The sequence below is a fragment of the Diadema setosum genome, chromosome 4 (assembly GCF_964275005.1).
Source record: "Diadema setosum chromosome 4, eeDiaSeto1, whole genome shotgun sequence".
In the NCBI taxonomy this organism is placed as follows: Eukaryota; Metazoa; Echinodermata; class Echinoidea; order Diadematoida; family Diadematidae; genus Diadema; species Diadema setosum.
In genome coordinates, this window is record NC_092688.1 from 97,821 (window position 1) to 121,560 (window position 23,740).

At 38.4% G+C, this 23,740-nt stretch overlaps 1 protein-coding gene across 2 annotated transcripts in view; it reads left to right on the top strand.

Moving 5' to 3' along the window:
- The first annotated feature begins 1,213 nt into the window (after positions 1-1,213).
- LOC140227496 (squamous cell carcinoma antigen recognized by T-cells 3-like) overlaps positions 1,214-23,740 on the top strand; it is a 101,048-nt gene continuing 78,521 nt past the window's right edge. Inside the window, exons 1-7 of one of the 2 annotated variants that reach the window (XM_072307894.1) lie at positions 1,214-1,350; positions 12,038-12,164; positions 15,678-15,782; positions 16,343-16,527; positions 17,307-17,412; positions 18,042-18,175; positions 22,654-22,809. In XM_072307894.1, the coding sequence (XP_072163995.1) occupies positions 1,264-1,350; positions 12,038-12,164; positions 15,678-15,782; positions 16,343-16,527; positions 17,307-17,412; positions 18,042-18,175; positions 22,654-22,809 (900 nt within the window). In that variant the 5' untranslated portion in view covers positions 1,214-1,263. The remainder of the gene's footprint in view (positions 1,351-12,037; positions 12,165-15,677; positions 15,783-16,342; positions 16,528-17,306; positions 17,413-18,041; positions 18,176-22,653; positions 22,810-23,740) is intronic. The other variant, XM_072307895.1, reaches the window with a different exon arrangement.

Consider the following 23,740-nt stretch of genomic DNA (forward strand, 5'->3'; position numbering starts at 1 on the left):
TGCTCTGTGGAATATGCATACATACTTTGATCAAAACGTCAGTGCCTGATTTGTACATGATTAAGCATTTACGATTACACCAAGCCAAACATCAATACAGGTAAGCCTACACATGTGACCTCAGTGACCTCTCATTGTCCTGAGAGGTCAAAGTTGGATATAATGCACAGGCTAATGACCAATGTTCCATGGAATGACAAGATTCTTCTATTATAGCATAAATGATTGTACATCGGGTATTACAAAGTTGACCATTGACTATACATAGAATATCAATATTCTGATATTTTGAGGTCATTGACCTGTCACCTTCCTCAGAGGTCAAAGGTGGAGACACGTGAGTAATTTCTCTTGCTCTGTGGAATAGGAAAACAATTCAATTGTAATACAAATGAATATAACATCTAAATCATGTTTGCCATCAACCAATTGCACCAAATATCAATGTTCTGACATTTTGAGGTCATTGGCCTCATCATAGGTCATCTGAGGTCATCAGAGGTCAAAGGTAGAAATCTGACTCGAAAGGCTCAGTGGAACATTGAGGCAATTCCTCTTACAAAAATTAGTTTTTAGTACCTAATTATCATGTTTCAGTTATGTGTGACGCATTAAAATGTCAATTTTCTGACATTTTGAGGTCATTGACCTCTGGAGGTCATCAGAGGTCAAAGATAGAAACCTGTCAGGGCTCTGTGGAATATAAAGACAATTTCACTGTGACAAAAATTAAGTTTTAGTACATCATTACTGTGTTTTATCATTAACCAATGATGCAAAATATCAATTTTCTGACATTTTGAGGTCATTCACCTCTGGAGGTCATCAGAGGTCAAAGGTAGAAACCTGTCAGGGCTCTGTGGAACATAAAGACAATTTCACTGTGACAAAAATTAAGTTTTGGTACATCATTACTGTGTTTATCATTATATCAATGACGCAAAATATCAATTTTCTTAGATTTTGAGGTCATTGACCTCTAGAGGTCATCAGAGGTCAATTCAGACTTACCTCCCGATCTTAAAATTAATCTTATAGCATGTATTAACAATGGTGAAAGTTTTATGCTTTAGTCAAATTTTGCACAACTATATTCTTCGGCTTACATCTGCTCTACTATTGTACAATGTACACGACATTGATCGAAGTATACACAACTGGCATCATCCTTTACTACTTATAGAGGGCGTGTGTTGTTTGAGCTGCAAGATGGCGGAATTTGCAAATGCAAGACAAATCGACAAGACAGACGGTGGTGAAGAAATGGGAGAAGACTCTCCGGAAGAAGAATCCAGCGACAGTAGTGGAGATGAATCAGAAGAGATTGAAATATCACATCTCCTAGAAGAGGTAACTGGAACAGGGGAAGGTGTACAGTGGTGATAGTAAACGTTTGTTGTGGATTTCAGCTGTGCAGCTTGTGTTTAGTCCCACTAATAGACTATGATGCAATGGGGGTAGCCCGACCAGACGCTGTTAATACGCGCGCTACGCGCTACGTATTTACAGCGGCGACTGGGCTGTGTATATAGTCTAGTTACAATGGGGGTAGGACCTAATCCCACTTAGACCGACACCCGCCCACGAGTCATACCTCATAGAACTATATTTACCTACAGCCCACGAGTTCGACATTGAAAACAGGTCCATGAGTCATACAGCTCACGAGTCATACAGCCCATGAATTCGACACTAGGCAAACAAAGCCCATGATGAGTTCGACGACACTACAGCTGTAAGTAAAAAAACAGCCCACGAGCATGACGAGTTCGACAGATACAACACGGGGCTATTGTCGGTCTCGTGGCGATGTGGGCCTTGTTATATTCATGTCGTACTATAATAATGCCATGGGCTGTATTACTCATGTCGTGAGCTGTATAACTCATGGGCTGTATGCGCATGATGCGTGACTTGTGAGTTGTGGTTGTCATGGTTGCATGACTTGTGGGCTGTATGACTCGTGGGTGTCGGTCTCGTGACGTTTGAAGTTTGAAGTTTGAAGTTTTTATTAGCAACAACATTTGAACATGTACATTTTCAATCATTATACAATTGTATTTACATACATATATGAAAAGAAATACTTATCTATTACTCCTTTACAATAACATGATTAAATGAAGACGTTTGAGATTTAAATGCGATACATGTAGCGTAATTCTACAAAGTTGTTGCTAACAAGGAAACCAAAAGTTAGCACACGTGCTAGTCGAGATTGGTCACCTTGATCTTCATACTAAAAGCTAAACACAAACGAAAAATTATTACATGGTTGGTTTGTTAATATTTAAATACAACGTACATCATATATTTTCTAACATAGAAAAATAATTATACTTGATACAATATCTATTAGAGAAGGAAATCTGCAAGGCATTTACGAAATGTAGATCTTTTGCTTTGTTCACGCATTTCTCGTGGCAATGTGTTCCAAAGTTTTGGTCCTAAGTAAGAAATTGAAAATTGTCCCTGTGTGGTTCTAAATTTTGGTAAGTACAACATTCTTTTTTCATTTGTTCTTGTCCTGTAAGTATGATGCACAATTTGGCAATAGTCATACAGAGGGTGCGGAATAGTTCCATTGCAGAGATCGTACATAAATGTTAAAACTGAGAACTTATGTAACCTAACAACATCTAGAAGTTTGAATCGTTGGAACAATGGTTCTGAATGTGTTCGTAAAGTCGAAAATGTTATAGCTCTCAGAGCCATTTTTTGAGAAATATGTATACAATTTAAGTGAGATTTATAAGTACTGCCCCATACTTCAATACCATATAATATGTGTGGTTGTATAAAAGATTTATACAAAAGCACAAGAATGCGCTGCGGAACATACTGTCTTAATTTATACAATACACCTACTTTCCTTCGAACACATTTATTTACCAATTGAATGTGAGGTTTCCAAGTGAGATGACAATCAATCTGAGTTCCGATAAAGGATGCAACACTCACTTCATCAATGTCTGTGTCAGATAGTTTTATTGCACCCCTCATCGAAACTAACTGGCGTTTTCTTCTGATTACCATATAATTTGTTTTCTTTAAATTGATTGTAATCTTATTGGCATTACACCAGGGCAATTCCACGGTAACTGACGTTACGTGTAAGGATTTTCATGAAATTGTTTATGTTGTAGTTTTGTGAATGAAAGCACCTGGGGCTTGTAATTAGCATTGATGAATGAGTTCATGAGAATGAAGAAATGGGTGGAAAGTTTTTCTCTCAAACTGCATTTCTTATCACATAGCAAGTGAAAATGTGTCGGTAACTGACGTTACGGAAAAAGGACATGGGAAATTATGGTGTCGATTTAAATGGAAATATCTCATGTCCCTGACTTCTAAACTTTATGTGCTTTATATGGCAATATACTTAGGTTCTTAGGAACAGGTGTGCAAAATAATGTGCACTTTAGATATTTCCTTTTAGCACCATGCCAATTTCAGTGAAGGCATGACGGTAACTGACGTTACGTAACTGACGTTACGCTTACATTTGCCATAGGGTTTACACATGGAAAATCATGATTAGGAATAGTTTTGTGATATTTTATAATTCTGACCTTTCAGAGTGATTTGTTTGATATAGAATCATACCTTGGTTCATCAATTACAAATACCCAAATGAAATGAAACATTAGTCTATTTTCTTTGTGTTTAATGAAAACTTAAAGGGAAACATGTCAGTAACTGACGTTACGTAACTGACATTACACATACTTTTGCTATGGGGTTTACAAAGAATGAACTAAACAGGTTATCATACTGCTGCAGTATACCAGTAACAATCCCAGGCATTTACTTAGCAACAAATTAAAACAAAATCTAAAGACACAAATGGGATGGGGCCCTTAGAGGGCAAGCTCCCCCCCCCCCCCCCCATGCCATTGCACAGTTGAGCAAAAATAATGTAAATGCACCAGAGGATATTTCTTGACATTTGTCTTAAGATTGAATGCTTATTCAACAGTTATGATTACACAGAGCAATTTAGATTCAGCAGTTCCAAATATGAATATTGACATAACTAAGGTTTGTTTTTTTTTTTTTTGTTTTTTTTTTTTTAATGAACAGGAAAGTTTCTATCTAGAGTACCCCACCCATGATGCCATGCAGTACTACACAAAACACAGATATTTTTGTGTGTGAAAAAAAAACATATCTTTCAGGTCATGGGGAAAAAAAAAATATTCATATGAAATCCACTGTGATATATTCTTTCTTCTTTTCTTTATTTTACTCCTTCTCCCTCAAAGCATTGTTAGGGCCACAAATAACAAAATGATCTCCATTATCAATAATGATTTAAATGAATAGTGTTACACTTTTGATATTTTTTCTTTGAAGAAGAAGCATGCTTTTTTTGGTCAAAAGGGCATTTGTTTATTCCTTGCTTGAAGGAATGTAATTGTTTTTCTTTTCCTTTTCACTGGTATATCAAGGCTTGCAAATACATCCCAGATACCAAGAAATAGGATTTTGCAATGAAAGAATTCTAAGATCAATATAAATGAATCTTCCTGTTCATAATTATTACGTATTACAAAAATGTCCCTGCATGAATGAAATAAAGTAATCAACAAATATGAACAGTTTTTTTTTAATTTTACCCTAGAATCACCTCTCACTTTGAGCAACATTATTGTTAAACGTTGAGCAACATCAGTGTTAGTTTCAAACAGTAATGACAGTACATGCCTTATGTCAGGCCTGCTTACATTGTATGTACCATTTCAAGATGTGCCATATTAACTAAATCAAACATTTAAGTGCAAGTGAAGAAATATATCTCTTCCTGCATTTGCCTTGAGGTAGAAACTTCACTAAGCTTCCAGAAAAAAGAAAAATGCTAGCAAAAGTAGTCATAATAAAGATTATAAAACTGTTGGTTTACAGCTGTACACAAGCTTTTTAATAGAAAAAGGTGGTTACCATGCAACCACATCATTGATTAGGCCTACAAATTTGGTAGCTTTATCATCCCGTAGGACTGTGAATGTACTGTATAGTAATTTGAGTGGAATATATATTGCATGTGGTAAACCTAAACTTCCAGATGATTTAACCGTAAACTTGTGCTGAACCGAAAATCAAAAGCTAAAGCCCCCTCCACCAAAACAAATATGATAAGTAAATGAATAAGATAAAATGAACAAACAAAAAAATGTATCCATGGACATACAGTGTACCATGGTGATGACATCATTCCCTATCAAAGGGATTGCTGCTCTTTGTTGATAACCTTTGACTTCCCAAATGTATTGAAATGGCCTAAAGTCAAAAAATTTGCCTAAGTTATAATTACTGTCATGGTAACTGACGTTACATACTGGTATATGACGTTTCGGTAACTGACGTTACACATTTTGATGTGTTCATTTGACTCTCCAGTATGCCAAGTATCCTTATTTTCTGGTATTGAAAGGAAGGCATATGGGCATACATTAGAAATCCTAAGTTACATCATACAGCTGACTTTCTTTGATGAATAAAGTTAAAAATTCCTTGTTTTTGGTAACTGACGTTACATCCATCATTGTCAAACTAATTAAAAGTTTTTATAAAATTCTTTAAAGCAACCAGCTTTTTCTTTCTATCACGTGGTAAAAGACTTGTCTGGTAACTGCATACATATAAAACATTGTTGTTTAGAGTACTAGTAAAGTGGATACAGAGGGTAAATTATGTGACAATACACTCTTTCTTACCATTGAGTTATAAGCATATTTTGGCAGCCATTTTGAAAATCAAAATGGCCGCTTTTATTGAAAAACATAATGATTCTTAAAACTTCAACTCAAGTATTGTCTGAAAATGTATGGTGTTTGAAACAAATATCATTTTGAATTTTCGGCATCTGTGTCCTACATACCGTGGAATTGCCCACCATGCTTGAACTTTGTGCAGGTTTTCATTTACTTCATTCACATCTATTTCTTTTTGGCGAGCAGCATAAGTATGAAAAATATTTGAATCGTCGGCAAACAATCTGAATTTAAAGAAAGAGCAAGAGCGTGGCAAATCATTTATAAATATCAAAAAGAGTGTTGGCCCCAAAACTGACCCTTGCGGGACACCACAAGTTATAGTCTTCGGTGTCGAGACCATTCCTCTATAAGATAGCAGCTGAGATCTGTTGGACAGATAATCAGCAAACCATTGAAGTGGAATTCCACGAACACCATAATGAGCCAGTTTACATAGAAGAATATCATGATTTATCGTATCAAAAGCCTTTTTTAAAATCTATAAAGATACCAAGTGTTACTTTTCCTTCATCAAGTGATGTCATTAGTGTATTTACAAGATCAATTAAAGACAATTTCGTACTGTATCTTTTACGAAAGCCATACTGGTGTTTATAAAAAATATCATCGGACTCAAAAAAATCAACCAGTCTATCATTTACAATTTTCTCTAAAAGTAAAACCTTTCCAATTATTGGCAGAACGGAGATAGGTCGGTAATTTCCAGGGTCCGATTTTGGTCCTTTTTTATATATTGGTGTTACTTTGGCTATCTTTAAGGCTTGAGGATAAATTCCAGTTTCTAAGGACAAATTAAAAATGTAAAGCAATGGTTTACAAACAAAACTTGCTGCATCCTTTAATAATCTTACTGGTAAATTATCATATCCATGTGATTTCTTAGAGTCTAATGCGAATAAAATATCGAACACTTCTTTCTCTGTAACTGGCCTCCAAAATAACGATTTATTATTCTTTTCCCCCAAGAATTCTTTTAGATTAATTTGTGTTTCAGGAATCTTAGTGGCCAACTTTGGTCCTACAGTAACAAAATAGTCATTAAGCTCTTCTGCTATTTCTTTTGCAGAAAAAAGAGATTTAACTTCATCAACTTTATTAACCTCCAATTCTTCAATTTCTAAACTTGCAGTATGTTCTTTACCAGGATTTAACAACTCATTGACTATTTTCCATGTTTTACCCGAATCTTGCTTATTATCATTAAACATACTACTATAATAAACCCGTTTGGCATTTTTCAAAACAGTAGTTAGAATATTTCAATATACCTTGTACTCCCTTTCATATTTTAGATCAAAATTTGATGACCTATACTTTTTATACAATTTGTATTTCTTTTTAATTGATTTTAAAATCGCCTTTGTTACCCATGGATTTTTAGGGTAACATTTTGAATGACTAGTACTATTGTTCTTTCTTAATGGAGCATGTTTATCACATATTTCCCGAAATATACCATAAAATACAGAATATGCATCATTAACATCTTTACACTTATACACAAAATCCCACCTAGCATTGGCTAAGTCTAAACAATATAAATCGACATCATAATGTTTATACGATCGTACAACTTTCCCAAAAGTTGGGACGATACTTTTAAAATAAAACATACTTTCAAAGACAGTAAAGATTGGAAGATGGTCTGAAACATCAGCCTCGATAACACCTGCATGTATATTAAACATGTCCATATTTGTATACAAATGATCAATCAAGGAAGCAGAATTTCGGGTTAATCTAGTTGGAAATGAGATCACTTGAGACAATCCAATACAATGCATGACAGTTAGAAAGTTTTCTGAATCTTTTCCAATATCAATAAGATCGATGTTAAAATCACCCATAATCAAACAGTTATGTCTATCCAATTTTAAAGAATGCAATACATTCAAGAAAGATTCTTGGAATTCTGTAATGTTGGTATTGGGTTTACGATAAACAACACCAACAATGACCTTCTTTTTATCACATAAAAGCTCAAGCCACAGGGATTCTGCATGTGCTATTGCAGTGAAACCAAGCCGTTTATATTTTAATGATGAGTTAATGTAAGCCCCTACACCTCCACCCCTAACATTTCCGTGGCGGCATTCAGTCTCAAGATTATAGCCCTTTATTCCCAGTAAAGATGTGTTACTCACATTCCACACTTCCGATAAACCAATGATATCAAAATTTGAGCTTAAACTACATTCATACAAATTTTTTAGCTCATCGACATTTTTATTTAAAGAACGAATGTTAACATGTGTTACTGAAAAAGATTTTGCCATATGTCCCTGTAAAACATTATCAAAATTACTAGGAGTTAGACGGTATGATTTAACATTCATATTACTTTCGTGGTCAATGGGAGGGTTATCGGCCATGTTAACATATTATGTGTACTCTTAGAATAATACAGTGTTAATGTGCTTTCTTAGGCAAGAACATGAAGTTTGAAATCACCGTAATCAACGTCGTTGATTCCAATGTCAAACAAGTCATCAGGGTTGCGTAAGATCTTTTGTTCACCGTTATGCAGTTTGCAGATGATGTTCCCTGATTTGGTTTTCGTTTTCATCACACTCTGTGAATCCTTGGCCCTGGCAAGCACAGCTAACTGCATCGGGGTGAGGTCCTCGTTGATGAACAGACCTTTGTACTGGTCTCTCCCCTTTAACTTGAACCGTGCATCATACAGCTCATCCCTTCTCCTCCTAGCCACAAACCTGACGATGGCCTGTCGAGGTTTGCCGTCGGTTCTCTGTTTTCCAACCCGATTGCACATGGAGATGTCATCGGGTTTGATGTCGACACCAACTTCTTTGGCTATGTTGCATACTTTTTGGATGAGAGCCTCACCTGTCTCCTCCTCATTCTCAGGGAGGCCGTTCACCCGCAGGTTTTCCCTCCTCATCTCCTGCTGGATCTCGTCTTGTTTGAATTGCGTACGAAGGAGGTATGGGTTTACGATCTCCGTCACACTCGCCATGCAGGCATCTTTTACAGCCTGCACAATAGCAGGTACTGCAGCTTTAACCGCTGCTTGGACAGCAGTAGCAACAATTGTGGACATGTCACCCTGGGCAGCTCTCGCCCCCATCTGGCTGACACCCTCCAGCTGGTCTAGTATACCATCCAAGTTAACCCGTTGAGGACGGACTGATTTTGCTACAACACGCATTTTCCATAGACCCCTACCCGAGTATACTCGGGTCTCGTCCTCAACGGGTTAATGAACACCCCATTCCCCTCTGGTTTGGGCCCTGCTTTATCCTCCATGCCCCTCATTTTTTTGACTGCAGTGTCTATTCCCCCGTGGGCGATAACATTCTCCTTGGCCACGTTGATATGTGATGGAGTGCGACCACGCTGTGGAGTGAGGAATTTGCCTGGATTCTTCCCTTGTTTTGGACGACCCATACTGTATGCAATGCAGAGCACTGGTGTAAATACTGTAGGACAATCCCAAAAATGATGATCACAAAAAACTCAAGTTTCGTGGATCCAAGAGTGATAAAACATGTCCAGAAGGTTCCTGAGGCTATAACGATCCAAATATGGCAGTATGATGGACCAGCTCCAGTAATAACATGGACAAAATAGCGCACATTTGCAGAGCAGAACAGGGCATGACCTGAAGGTTAGAAATTGCTCAATATGAATACGTGCACCCCTACAGGCCCTAGTATGATGTTAGCCCGACCAGACACTGCCGCGCGCGTGCGTGCGACTCTTCTTCTTCTTCTTCTTCCATAAGTGCATCCCTCTTGCAGAGTATTGTCGCACTTGAGTACAAAAAGGTAGTGCCGTGATGGGAACACGCATAGTATAAGGTGCGGAGATTAACGTAAAACTTTAGCTACACGTAAAGGGGCTAGTAAAAACCAGCGTTAGGCCTATTAATGGTGAATTATCGTAAGCTGACAAGTGTTCTTCAGTACAGCAACAGGGCAGGGCTGTGTAGGCGCCTAGATTTTTTATAGTTATGATGATGTGTATATGGATGAACGACAATTCCATAAATATCGTGATACTAGTGTAGCAATGGATCGTGCCCCTCCCACGATGGCTTGTGTGCCCTGAACACCGCGCATGCGCAATTCGCTACTGCCCTCGCACGCATCACAATGACGTCATTTTTCATTCATGAATCGGGGAGCTACACCGAAGCTGCATCATCATTGGCTCTTTACTCCCGTCATTTACATATTTTCCCACAACGTTATAATGTATGTGTGCGACGATTTCCAGCGCGATCGGTTGAACAGTTCGATACCAAACTCGGCATATTTACATCAAATTTTCGATTTTTGGCAAAATATTTTCCTCCTTCGGTGTAACCATGTATTCAGTGAAGTTATCGTTATGGTTTAGATTTGATAAGTCATATTTTTACATGATTTTAAGGTGTGAATTTGTGAAGTTGTTCGATGTGTTCGTTGGTGTGTGTGTATCAATACATGCGATATGTATGGTAGCGACATGTACGGGTGTGGAGCGACACACATAAGAAGCTCAACACCACAATGCAAATTGGTCGCCATATTGTATGGTTTGTAGCGTTGTGTACTGATGGGAGCTCTTCAGCGAGGTCGCTGCCATTAAACCGCTACGTAACACGAAGGCAAGCACGCATGTTGAGTGCAACGCATTGTGTACACAACACCGATCCATGGAGTAGTGAATCTCGCACACTGCGCTGTGCAGGGAAGCGGACGGCCGGGCGATCAGCCAATCAGCGGCCTGGCTATCTTTTTGCAGCTTTCAACGGGGGATAGTTGATCGTGCCTCCCCCCCCCCCCCCCCACCCGCCAGCCCCTGCTGCTGCTGCCGTCTGTGCTGGACGCCGCCGTGCCCCAACCCAATCAGCAGAGCAAACCGAGTGTTTCCCTTCATCTCGTGGCATCGTGCTTGTGTCATGGCTTTAGAACACTTTAGCGTTTAGTCAGTAAATAGGGCCTAAGGTGAGATTAACCATAACTGCAACCAGCCCAAATACTTCGCTTCGCATTCGGGTTGTGCATTGTAGGATATCACATCATGAACCGGGTATCGCCCCTGAATAGTAAATTCCAACTTGAATTTAAACATTAAGTACCGGTACTAGATTTCTAGATGCACGAGCCTACACCCTAAATTTACTTCAATTTGAATACATGTACAACAGCATCATAGATATCACAGATGTAGATCTATCATCTTGTCCAATTGTTGACAATAGGTTACCTGCGAATGTTTGCTTCCTCCAATATTCCAAGAGACATCAACTCTCCCGCCGAAAGCCCAGTTTTGCAAAAATAAAATCTTCCATTCTCCAGCTTGAATTTCTCCCACCCTGTCTCTCTGTCTCCTGTTAGTGTTGGAAAAGATTTCTTACTTATTGCCATCTTATGTTGAAAAATAAGCCTTAGATAGCACGAGAGAGCATCTAGAACCCTAGAGATTCCAGGGCCCTTAAAGTGGGCCCTGGACCCCAGCTGCAAGGAACTTCGCACTTTGTGAAGAAGGTGCTAGGGGTTGGAGTCTCTGTACTCCCTGTCTGTCAAAATAGATGACTTTAAATGATCCGGTCAAGAGGAATCTGTGAGAATGTCAACTGCTATGATGTTTGACGGATTTAAAACCTGTGCGCATGCGCCAACCGAAGTGCACTGCAGCCTTTGCACAAGGCCTTCTCGCTGTATTGCGTTGCTTTCTGGGCAAATGAAGAAGCGATCCCAGCCGTGAGAGCAAAAGGGCCTTGTGCAAAGGAGAAAAACATTGCGCCTTTCATGCATATTCACATCATGCGCTATGTGCCTTCGCAAAGGTTGTTTCGAAAAACAAAGGGAGGAATGGGGAGAATGGAGATGAACTCGTAGGAAAATGTTTTTTAAGACCATGGGATTAGTCTGGAAATTAGCAAGTAAACGGCAGGTAAGAATTAGATAGGAAATGTAGGCATAGTACAAAAGTAAGCCTTTTGCTGGTGAAATACGTAACTTATAGAGGAGTGAAAGTTTGAGTTTCTCTTGAACCATCATTCAGTGACAGCACTCTGTCGACTCAGGGCGCTCCCACAGTGTAACTGTGTACAAGGAGCGCCCCAGGGTTAGATTAACCGCAACAACGACCCCAACACGCAGCGCCCTGCAACAGGGTTTACATGGCCTAGATCGATTCGGACCAGAGGCATAATTCAGACAAACAAATTTTCCGGGGGATTTCCAATTTAACAGAGCATTTAGCAATACATTATGCCTGTTTCATATGTTGGAAAATTTTCATTTCAGGTGAACACAAATCCATACCAGTATGATGCTCATCTGAAGCTGATAACATTGCTGCGTCAGACAGGAGAGCTAGAGAAGCTACGTCAGGCAAGGCAGAATATGAGTGAACTTTTCCCCCTCACCGGTGGTAAGCAGCATACAGCTTCATAAGATAAACATAATTTTTACTTAGTATGGTAAAGTGGAGATAAATGCTCAATTACTCTGCAGTGACATGTGCCTGGTCATTGCCTTCACTATAGATATTCGTACCTGCCCAAGTATACTCGGGACTCATTCATAGTGGGTTAAGATTTTTCGAAATTATCCATTTCTAATTAAGATTAATGCAAATTAAGCCCAAGATCTTATTTTGGCCCGTTGACCCACTAATAGCAAGCATGAGGAGTCTAGTTTTTGGTTTGTATTTATCTGTTTCAACAAATTTGACACTTCCATTTCATAAATGCTATGTATTTCCTCGTTTTTCAACTTTTGGCTTTTCTTTGTTTTTTCATTGAAAAATGTTACCACTTTTCTACCATAATTAGCATGAAATTAATCAAAGTGATTAATAGTGAAAATACTAGTTAGGTTTTTATGAGTTTCATGACAGAGCACTGTTTTCCATAAACTGTAGGAAATGTACACAAAATCACAAAATTGTGCCAGTTTTGGGGTGATGTACAGTTACAAAACTGGGTGTGGCATTGTGATGGTTGGCTACATGTGGGTGTGTAAATTTGGTCTCAAAAGTTGCGCCAGACTTTTAATAATATGTACCAAAAAAAAGTCAAGAAGAAAGCCTTCTCACATTGCAGAATTATTGTGCGATTCTGACCATGGACAGTTGAAGTTGGACGAGTGGGAAATACGCGCAAGAGAGCTTTGTACTGAGTTGTATTTCTGGAACCAATAATGATCTTAAAGTTTCCCTCTAAAGCCCCTTTTACACTTTCACGGATCGCATCACGGATGACCATGGATCGTCGATCCGGGATCATCCGTACTGTTTCCGGCATGACCGTGTTGACTCCGTGAAGTCATCCGGCATTATCCTTGATCATCCGGCATGTCAGCGGAAAAAATTAAGCTTGCTTAATTTTTCATCCCGGACATCACGGACGAAAATCAATACGAACTCTTCCTTGTTGGCACCGTCTACTCCTTGTTGCTTCCGTATTCCTTCCTTGCAGGCACCGGCTATTCCGTGTTGCCTCCGTACTCATTCCGGGACAATCCGTGAAGACATCGGGACGTCCGTATTAGCATCGCCTCCATCCGGGATGAAAAATTCGTGTATTTTGTAAATGCAAGCTCATGAAGTCCATTAAATTTGCTCACATCTTCCCCCATCAGTACAGCCAGCAACCCCTCATACTCTGTTTGTATAATGGTCGCACGAAAACCTTCAGTGACCCACACACATTTCCTTGACCTTTTTTTTTTTGTGTGTGTATGTGTGTGTATTTTTACTTTTATTTGTTTTGTTTTGTTTTGTTTTGCTTTGCTTTGTTTATGTGATGATGTTCCCGCAAAATGAGAGATTTGCCTGACGTCGACAAGCCGAGGCATGGCTGCTGTAGATTTTCTGATGTGCTTGTTATTAGCGCTGGAGGCATGTTGCCCGAGAATGATAAAGTATCAAAAGCAAAAGTAGGTTATCTGTCAACATTTTTGGGATATCCGTGTAAAGACCGCGAAGGGACCCAGTTGCATTCGTGCTCTTCCTTGATATGGCCGTGTTAGCTCCGTATCGTTTCCGCTGTGGTCCGCGTTCGTTCCTTGTCTGTCCGTACGTAGGCACCGTATTGTCCTTGTAGCCTCCGTACTTGTCCGTGTAGACATCCAGTTGGCATCGTATTCACACCGGCATTGAGGGGAAAATCGATATTTTGCATGCCGGAACACCCAGGATGACGATCCGTGGTCATCCGTGAAGCAATCCGTGAAAGTGTAAAAGGGGCTTTACTTGATTGGCTTGACCTAAGTCGGGTAGTATTGCCGCAATCCATGGATAATAAGAGCATCAAAGTTTGATGTCATAGCCATTGATCATCGTGTTCCTCACCTTACCCAACTGCTTATGCACCACCTGATTCTCTTTCCACCTCTCTGTTCCAACCCAGGGTTTAACAAAAGACTGTGAAGTCACCTGATTTGGTATTTTATGTGCCTCTAGTGTTAAAGAAATGGTATTGATAGTTTTGGAGGAGATGGAGCTTCAGGTGTCCAGCTTTTTTTTTTTTTTTTTTTTTTGTGAGATAATGAGAAACTTCTTATGAAACCTCATACAAAAATTGGTTTTGAAATGGCTGAAAATAATCAAAAAACAAAGATGTCCGGATAAAATGTCGGACCCACATTCTATTAGGACCACTTTGGTTTACTTTGTTGTCGAGCCCACTGGCGGTGAGGGGAGACTATTAAGGGATCACCTGCAGCGTCTGTCCGTCAGTCGTCCGTCCGTCGTCCGTCCGTAATGATACAAAAACTGGAATGACTCTACTGAAGACTTTAATTTCAGTTAAACTTGGAGGTAAGAGTGGTTTATATACAAAGTTACACATTTTACCAAACATAAAGGTCACCTCAAGGTCAAAGATCACAGGCAGGGGTCAATGAACTTTGGGACCCAATGTTAAGTTTTTACGGCGCGTTTTGATTATGGCTCATAACTTTTGATCCCTTTGTCCGTTTGTGACCAAACTTGAGTGGTAGATGTCCCTTGTGGAGTTGAAGGTAATCACAAGGTCAAAGGTCACAGACAGGGATCAACGAACTTTTAGGGCCCAATGATAAGTTTTTACGGCGCATTTCAATTATGGCTCATAACTTTTGATCCATGTGTCCATTTGTGACCAAACTTGGCTGGTAAATGGAGTTGAAGGTCACCACAAGGTCAAAGGTCATAGGGGCAATGAACTCCCGGGAGTTAGAAAACATTAATTTCTTCCAGGCGAATGGGCGAGACACATTTTGGCACTCGCCTTGTTTTGGGATACTCGGCCATTTCAAAAATTGATTTTCAATAAACATTGAATACCTCTTAGAATTATATGCTCTTTGTTGTTTCAAAATCTAAGTGATTTTAATTACGTATCTCTCAAAGGTTAGTATCTGATAAATCCCCTATTTTAATCAAAACTATACCATTCCTTTAACTAATGACAAATTATTCAAGACAGGGCACCTGCTGCTATAAATGAACCAAGATTTACTCAGTTTGTGGAAAGGAAATATTTTATCTCTTTGACAGTGTATAATTCTGTCTTCGATATAACCTGGTGTATAGCATCAGGTATGTCAAAGTCCACCTGTTCATACAATCTACTATGTATGATATTTCACATGTCTACAGCAAAATTCAGGTGAAAATTTGATCTTGCAGAGAGAGTTTGACCAGAACAAAGAACTTTTTTTCTTCAACTTTAGATTGTAACTCTACACTAGAGCCCTGTTTACCTATGCAAGAGTCACAATTTATTTTGAGTGAAATATTGTATTGGGATGTATTAGACATCATCTTGATGTGAAACCTGTTTTGTTCTTCATTGTGATAATGGTCGTATTTATAATATTCATGAAATGAAATGTTTCTGTGATACATTATGATCAAAAAGAAGTTTTAATATGGTATACAAGTATATTTCAATTTCAGAATTGTGGATGCAGTGGATCCAAGATGAACTGAAGCTCCTTGGAGAGGGAGATGAACGAGAGAGAATCATGGACCTCTTTGAAAGGGCAGTCAAAGACTATCTCGGTATGCCACAGTAGCTACTTTATTTCAAGGGACAGTCAAAGACTATCTCAATATGCCACATTGATTCTCATCAATACACCTTGTTCAATCATATCGCATCAAAAGCCTTGCTTCAATGTACACTGTAGTTCACATTACATGATATAGAGTCATAATCACATGTCACCAGCTCGTAGTACAAGTTTATTTCATTCATTTTAATGTATTCATCTACATGTATTATCCATATAATGGAAAATCTTCACGAATCTCAATTCTGATACCACATTAAGCTGCGAACATGCAATATGACTAGGAATCAAGCATCTCTATTTTCATAACTTGTGCATACCTAAGGTAGGGTATTGGAATGATGATGATTTATATTCAGAAATTGAGATAACCGATAGTTCATGTGATCCATCACAGCCAGAGTCCATTTAAACATGTGAGTAAGTTAATTTTGTAGGTCATAATATGATAATATGTGTGTACTGTATCCATTGATTCAAACACAAAAGTAAGATGAATTAAAGTATTCTGAAGGTTATATGCAACTTTTGGTCTTCACTTTATGACAGCGGTAGATGTATGGCTGGAATACTGTCAGTTCTCTGTTGGGGGTATTGGCACCTCAGGAGGAGTAAAGCAGGCCAGGAATGTGTTTGAGGCAGCCATCATGGCTGCTGGACTACATGTTGCCAAAGGCAGCTGTATCTGGGAGGTGTACAGGGAGTTTGAGAATGCTCTTCTCTCGATGATGCAGGTAAAGTAATCCTTCACTCCGGAGTTACAAACCTCTCTTCCCTGAAGTGTAAAATCAGTTCATGGTGGTCTTTTTTTTTCAGTAAAGATATGCCTAGAAGTTGGAGAGTACACAGCTTGTATATTCTCTTGTTTTGAAATTGAAATTTCAACATTAAGAATATCGTTAGAATAATGAAAATATTTATATACAAGTCATTACTCAAAACTGAGCAAAAGAGTTGGATGTAAGTTTAGGAGAGCTGAATTTAAATGTACAATTTGTAGCAACAGGCTCCAAATTGGGCGGGGATGGTAGGAAAAGATGTTGATGTAACTTATGTTTACGGGCACAACAAACCATTAGATTGCTCATAGGACAGGTGGCTAAACTGGCCTCACAGTTTATTTATAAGGATTTTGTCATCACAAAGGCAATGGAAAAAAGTTTAGAGATCATTAAACTGCAAGATTCCACAATGCATGCGTACAGTGTTTTGCATCATCTTATAACTGTTTACATGTGTTCATTAACATAAGAGGTGACGGATGATACTATGAATGCTGTAAATGCACTTAGTTCAAGTCAGCAATCACTTAATACCAGTGTGTCAGCAGATTTTCATTCATTCCTGAATGTACTATTTGTATGAGCTTCACTGTATCTGTACACAATTGATGTAACAAAAGTAAATATGCTGTAGCATCTGTTTCAGAAATTATGTGATGACTGTCTTTATTGCAGGTCATTTTTTTTTTCTCTCTCTCTCCTGCCCATTCTAAATGACTGTCATTTGACAGCCTGAAGCTGGTTCAGTTCCTACAGAAGAGAAGCAGAAAGAAGTAAAGGAACAGATGAAAAGGATATCAAACATCTTCAAGCGACAGCTTGCAATTCCTTTACTAGGTAACTAATTGTTTTCATGCCTCCCTTACGAAATGTTGCTGGAGGCATAATGGTTTTGGGTTGTCTGTTCTTCCATCAGTAATCGATTTAAAATCGTAATTATTTTGAAAATATCTCTAAGTATTGGTATGAATGTTGAATATTACCAGTCAGTGGTTATTTGCAGAAAGTTGTAGACCACGGGATCAAAGGTCAAGTGAAAATGCTCAAAGTCCCAAATACTTGCTCTCAGAAACAATATAGCCATCCACAGGAAATCTGGTGTAAGGACTGCATAAAGCACTCAACACATTTCAAGTTGAACCATCAAATTTTCAAACATGTCATTTCAACTTTTTACCAATCATGGGAAAATGTTGTCTTACACTGTCAAGATATACTGCAGCCCTAGTGGGAGAATATTGTAGTATGGAAGAGGCATACCAGTCACCAGCGACTTTTCTTTTATATCTTTCCATGAGTTTTAGAGACATTAAAGTGTAGGTTATAAATTATATCTGATGTACACAAAGTTCAGTGAGGTGATATTACGGTTGTTAAAATCTGTTGCATCTTAATTTAGTTTGCAGCCTCACATCTTATCATTGATGTTTATACTTGGCTCTGTATTTTCTTATTCATGGCTTCAGACATGGAACAGACATTCTGTGAGTATGACCAGTGGATGTCTGACATTGGAGAAGAGATACCAACCAGTATCAAAGAGTCCTACCAGAAGGCACTGGACATGTTGGATGACTACAAGACATTTGAAGAGAAATTGGTATGTTTGTTTAGCACAGTCACTCCACCAACATTTTGTCACCCCAATCTACAATACATGTAATGCACTCTTGTCATACTCACTGAGACTGCCATAACATGAAAAAACAAAACAAAAACAAAAACAAAAACAAAACATGGAGCCCATCCAAGCCACACTGTCCTCTCTTTATCTTCACATTGCTTGTGAAGGAAGACAAATTTATAAAAGAACTGCCGTGTACACCAAATATTAAAGATGAGGCAAATAAGAGTTGCATTCAAGGAAAATTTATCCCAAGTATCCATACATATGAGTTCAATGAATGCATAAAGATTATTAGACCTACACATCTGTGAAGTTTGAGGGAAATCATGTTATCTGTTCTTAAATCGTGATTTTTTTTTTGGTTTATTTTTGGGTTGAAAACATATGCCTTCATTGCTTGGTAGGAAGGCTACAAATATATCTTATGTCACAGTAAGGGAAAGATAAATTCCACATGATTATTTTCATTTTGTTGAATGAAGTCACAAATTACTCTTTTTAGAATTCAAGGTGAAGCGTATTGCTCTAAAGTGTGTCAGTGACAAGTTGAAGGAATGTGCACTGTAGTAATGAGATTTCTTGGAATGCTCTTTACATTTGCTTTATATCGTTCCCTGACTGATATTATAGTTTGTTGTTACCTACTCACCCAGTGATGACACAACATGAATTTATTAAACGCTTTCATATTTCATAACCTTTTGATGGATTGTTTGATTTCCCTCAAATTTCATTGATCTGTTTTTCTGATGTAATTTCATTCACTGAATAAACATATTTAATGAAAATTTTTCTTTAAAGATAATAAAAAGTTTTGGTACCTCAAAAGTTTCCCTGAATTTCCGTGTTTCAGGTTAAAGTATCTATCATATAACTAACACTGTGAGACTAACTCGCCCCAAAGTGCTCTTATTTTTTAGTAATCATGCAATTAACTGCGACCAGCAGCCCCATACGCATAGCGTAATGGGGCTTCGCATTGTAGCATTCAGGATCATGACAGATTTAGTATCGCGGGTAAATATTAACTTAAAATCCACAAAATTCTTCAATTTGAAGACTTACCAATTAAGTTGAAGTCTTGAAAACAGGCTTCGGGCAAGGTTTGGTTCTGCCAATAGTCCCTTTCTCTTCGAATTGATGACTGAATGTGACTCTGTCGAGAGGACCGTGGGAGAGCTACATACACTGATTACTACGACCAGCGCATACGCACACATCACATGCGAACAGATTTCAAATCCATGAACGGATAAGATGTTTGTGTACGCATGCGCTGGCCGTCAATTCAGTGTAGCTCTCCCAAGGTCCTCTCGACCGAGTCACATTCAGTCATCAATTCGAACAGAAAGGGACTATTGGCAAAACCAAACGTTGCCCAAAACCTGTTTTCAATACTTCAACTTAACTGGTAAGTCTTCAAATTGAAGAAATTTTTGGATTTTAAGTTGATATTTACCCGCGATACTAAATCTGTCATGATCCTGTAAGCTACAATGCGAAGCCCCGTTTAGCTATGCGTATGGGGCTGCTGGTCGAAGTTAGCTACACAGTATGCGTATATGGGGCTGCACGCTGCTGGTCGCAGTTATCTCGCACAATACGTGTACTACCTCGCCACCGCCGTACGGCGGCGGCTCTGGTACGAAACCATTATTGAATGATTACTAAGACATGAGAGCACTTTGGGGCGAGTAAGTCTCACAGTGTTAGTTATATGAAAGGTAGTTTAACCTGAAACACAAACTAAGACAAGGAAATTCAGGGAAACTTTTGAGGTAATACCAAAACTTCATATTATCTTTAAGTAAGTGATATAAAAGTGCATAAATGCTGACCAATAGTGAAGGTTAAAGCGAAACTGTACTTAAAATTACAATTATTTGATAATATCAAATCATGGTACCAACATGATATCTATTGATGAAATTTGGTTAAAAACTGCAATCGTTACAGTTATGTTGAAGTGAAAGGGTATTTTGCCTATGGCTACAGCATTGTTAATATTTGCTCTAAAATGTACACAAATGGATAAGAAATGAGTGACATAATGCTGTCATAGCATGATTTCAGTTGTGTACATGTAGTGATGGAAATGTGAGATATTACAACAGTTACTGTAACCAAACATACAGTGTATTTGCTGGAAGTACTACAATTTCAGAGCTTATCTGATTGTGGTTGCTATGTGATGTTTCTTTTTTTATTACATCGAGTATGATACATTGGTCCATAGCGGCATCCACTGCAGGCGAGAATGAATTTCCTGCAGCATGTTTTGCATGCAATACAGTACAGTATTCATCGCATAATCGGGACAGGTGGGGAGTAGCAAACACGGCCCCTTTAAGAGGGGTGCCCGATTTCGCGATGAGCACTCACCATACACTACTGGCATACGACATGTACATTATGTAGTGCACACACACACACACACACACATTCATACTGACGTACTGTACATGTACATGTACATGAATACACAACCACGCTACCCCTTGGCGCGACCCTCCAGCTGTCCCTGCATTCTCGCAATGATGTAGAGTAATCGCAACCGGGTTCTAGAATTCTTGGACACGTCGGGCGTTCTGTATAAATACATATCCACAACCATGGGAAATGATTACCCAGAACTGATTTTGGAACGTCAATGAAAAGTCCTTCAATCATTCAATCATCACGGCTTGATTGTTTACTTGCCGCGATCACTGCACTGTTGTGTTGTAGCAATCTGGCTCGCCATATATACACATGTACAGAAAAGCGAAGGTGGGCAGCGAGCTGAAATGTACTTGTACTGGATGGACGGAGGTCAAAACACACCAGTCCGAAGCTTGCTTTGTAAGTTTGATGTAAACGACAACTGATAGGGAATCTTTGAAATATTGTTGTGGTATTTTGGTAGATTTTTTGTGTAAAATATCAACAAAATCAAAGATCGCTTGAAGAAAAATTGTCCTGTTTATCAGAGGTCCCCGCCCGATTATCCAGTAAAAATAACGTGCATTGGAAATGTTTCTGGGAAGCGTATGTCATTTAAGCGAGGTTCCCGATTATCAGATGCCCGATTATGCGATGAATACTGTACCACTGTTTGGACAGGATTTCTTCATCATGTACTAGCAGCCTTCTGCATACTTACTACTGTATGAGGTGCTATTTTCCCGAGGGTTTAATTTTCACGAATTTTGCAAATAAAAGTTGAATAGCAAAAGTACATGTGAAAATGTCACCATATGCTAGTGTAACAATGCATTTAAGATAGCGTCGGTGTCATTTCACGAAAACAACATCTTGCAAAAATGTCTGTGACCTCCTAATTCACGAAAATATCTTTACACAAAAATATCTATAGGGAGCCTGTGCGAAAATAGCAGCTTATTCAATTCAGTATTCAATTCAATATGGTTTATTGTGCAAATATACAATAACAATCCAGCAGCTGGAAGGCTGATATGGTTGCTTTACATCAGACTTATAAATGAAATTGAAATAGCTCTGATAATACAAGCCTAAATGAGAATAAAATATGTGATATTATAGCTCAGTAATCAGCAAACAGGGATCTTCAGGAATGAAATTTAGTTTACAGACTTTTATTATTTCATACTTTTGATCTCAAAATATGACAAAATCACTCATTATCCCAGCAAATTGTGTCAGCATGATATCGTTTCTTTGAAGAGCTTGCTAATATAACTACAAGTGTAGCTGGCAAATTCCAAATGGTAGGAGATGAATTTTGAGCCCTTCCGAGTACTATGTTTTTTCTAGCTTTAATTCTTGACAGCATCACGTCCACACATACAATGTATATTACTATTCACCAATACATGGGTGATGTTCAAACCCATCAATATGGATTTGTGTCATATGCAAGATGCATCTCTGTGAGTGTAATTTTATTATAAGATTATTGTATGTATGCAAAGTTGTAAAGCCTGGTAAAAACTCGGGCAGTTATTTTCTCCATCCATGTGTTAGAGTCTCAGTCAACTAGGCACAGGACAGGTTTCTGTAGATCACATCAAAGTGAGGCTTTACTTTGTTGAAAAGTCTGGGACTGATCTTATTATTAGACAAGACAATGTTATCAAAGCATTAATGTTAAAAGCCAGGTGACTATAATTTTTCCCCTTTGATCTTATTCTCTTAGATTTAACAGAAAATGCATCTTCCCTTGAAAATCTAGCGACAAAGACAAAGAAAAAACTCATTATCTCTTCTCATAGATACACATATGGATAGTTATCATTAGAAATGGAGAAATGAATCGGAAATTACTTCATGACTTCCAACAATGCTCTCTGCAAGGCGATAATTGTACCTTCTGTATTTGGCTCATCCAATGCTAATTGTAACATGTTGCTTGTTGTAATAATTGGAGTGAAGATATGACTTGGGGGAAAAAAGAAAAAGATGATGATGTCTTTATAAATGGAATCGACCAGATGACTGCTGAAGCTCCCAAGCTGGTGGAATATCTGGCATACATTGAGCATGAGCATGAGACAGGTAACCCAGCCAGGATCCAGATTATCTATGAGAGAGCTTTGGAGGCCAACTGTCTCAACATGTCTCTATGGAAGGACTATGTCACTTACTTGGTGAGTCAGCTTTCAGCTTTTCATTACTGAATGCAAGTAGAAACTAGAGACAACATTATCACCAATGAATCCCATAGTAAGAACCAGAAAAAATAAGTGGAAAGAGCAGATGATGGATATGTGAACCCTTGAATGTATGTGTGTCTGTGTCTGTGTGTGTGTGTGTTTGTACCAAAGATGTGCAGTAGGATCTTAGTTGACAAATCATCTCTAGTAAGAAGGATTTCAGTCAGTATATTGGATTACAAACAACAAGCAACATGAAACTCTTATTTAGTGGGTATGTCAGGCAGTTGAATTCAAAGAGTAATCAATGTAATTTTTGACTCCCTTAACTTTGGACGCCATTAGATCAAGGCACTTTGACTATGTTGAGCAAGGTCTGCTGTCTTTGGCTTATGTTAGCCAATTCTGTGAGATGCCCAAAAGACTTTAACCCGTTGAGGACGAGTCCCAAGTATACTCGGGCAAGCGTCTATGGGAAATGAGTGTTGTAGCAATATCGAACCGTCCTCAACGGGTTAAAGGACAAGTCCACCTTCATGTACATGTGGATTGAGTCAATGCAGCAATATATGTAGAACACACCAGTGAAAGTTTGTGGTAAAATCAGACTGTTCAAAAGTTATGAAGTTCTAAAGTATCTGCACAGTCACTGCTGGATGAGAAGACTACTAGAGCGTAATTATGTCACACGTGTACAACAATATAAGGAAAATAAAAAGAATTTCCCAAAATTTACTTCTTTAAAAAAGTGCACATTTTGTCGACTCGTCACTGACGTATGGTAAGGGTAATGTTATTCCCCCTTGCCTTCTGAAGAGGGAAGTCATATATTCTTTTATTATGCGAGAAAAGTGAAAATATCTTGAATTTTCCCTTTACTTTCTTTATATCATTGTACATGTATGACATCACAAGCTGTAGTAGT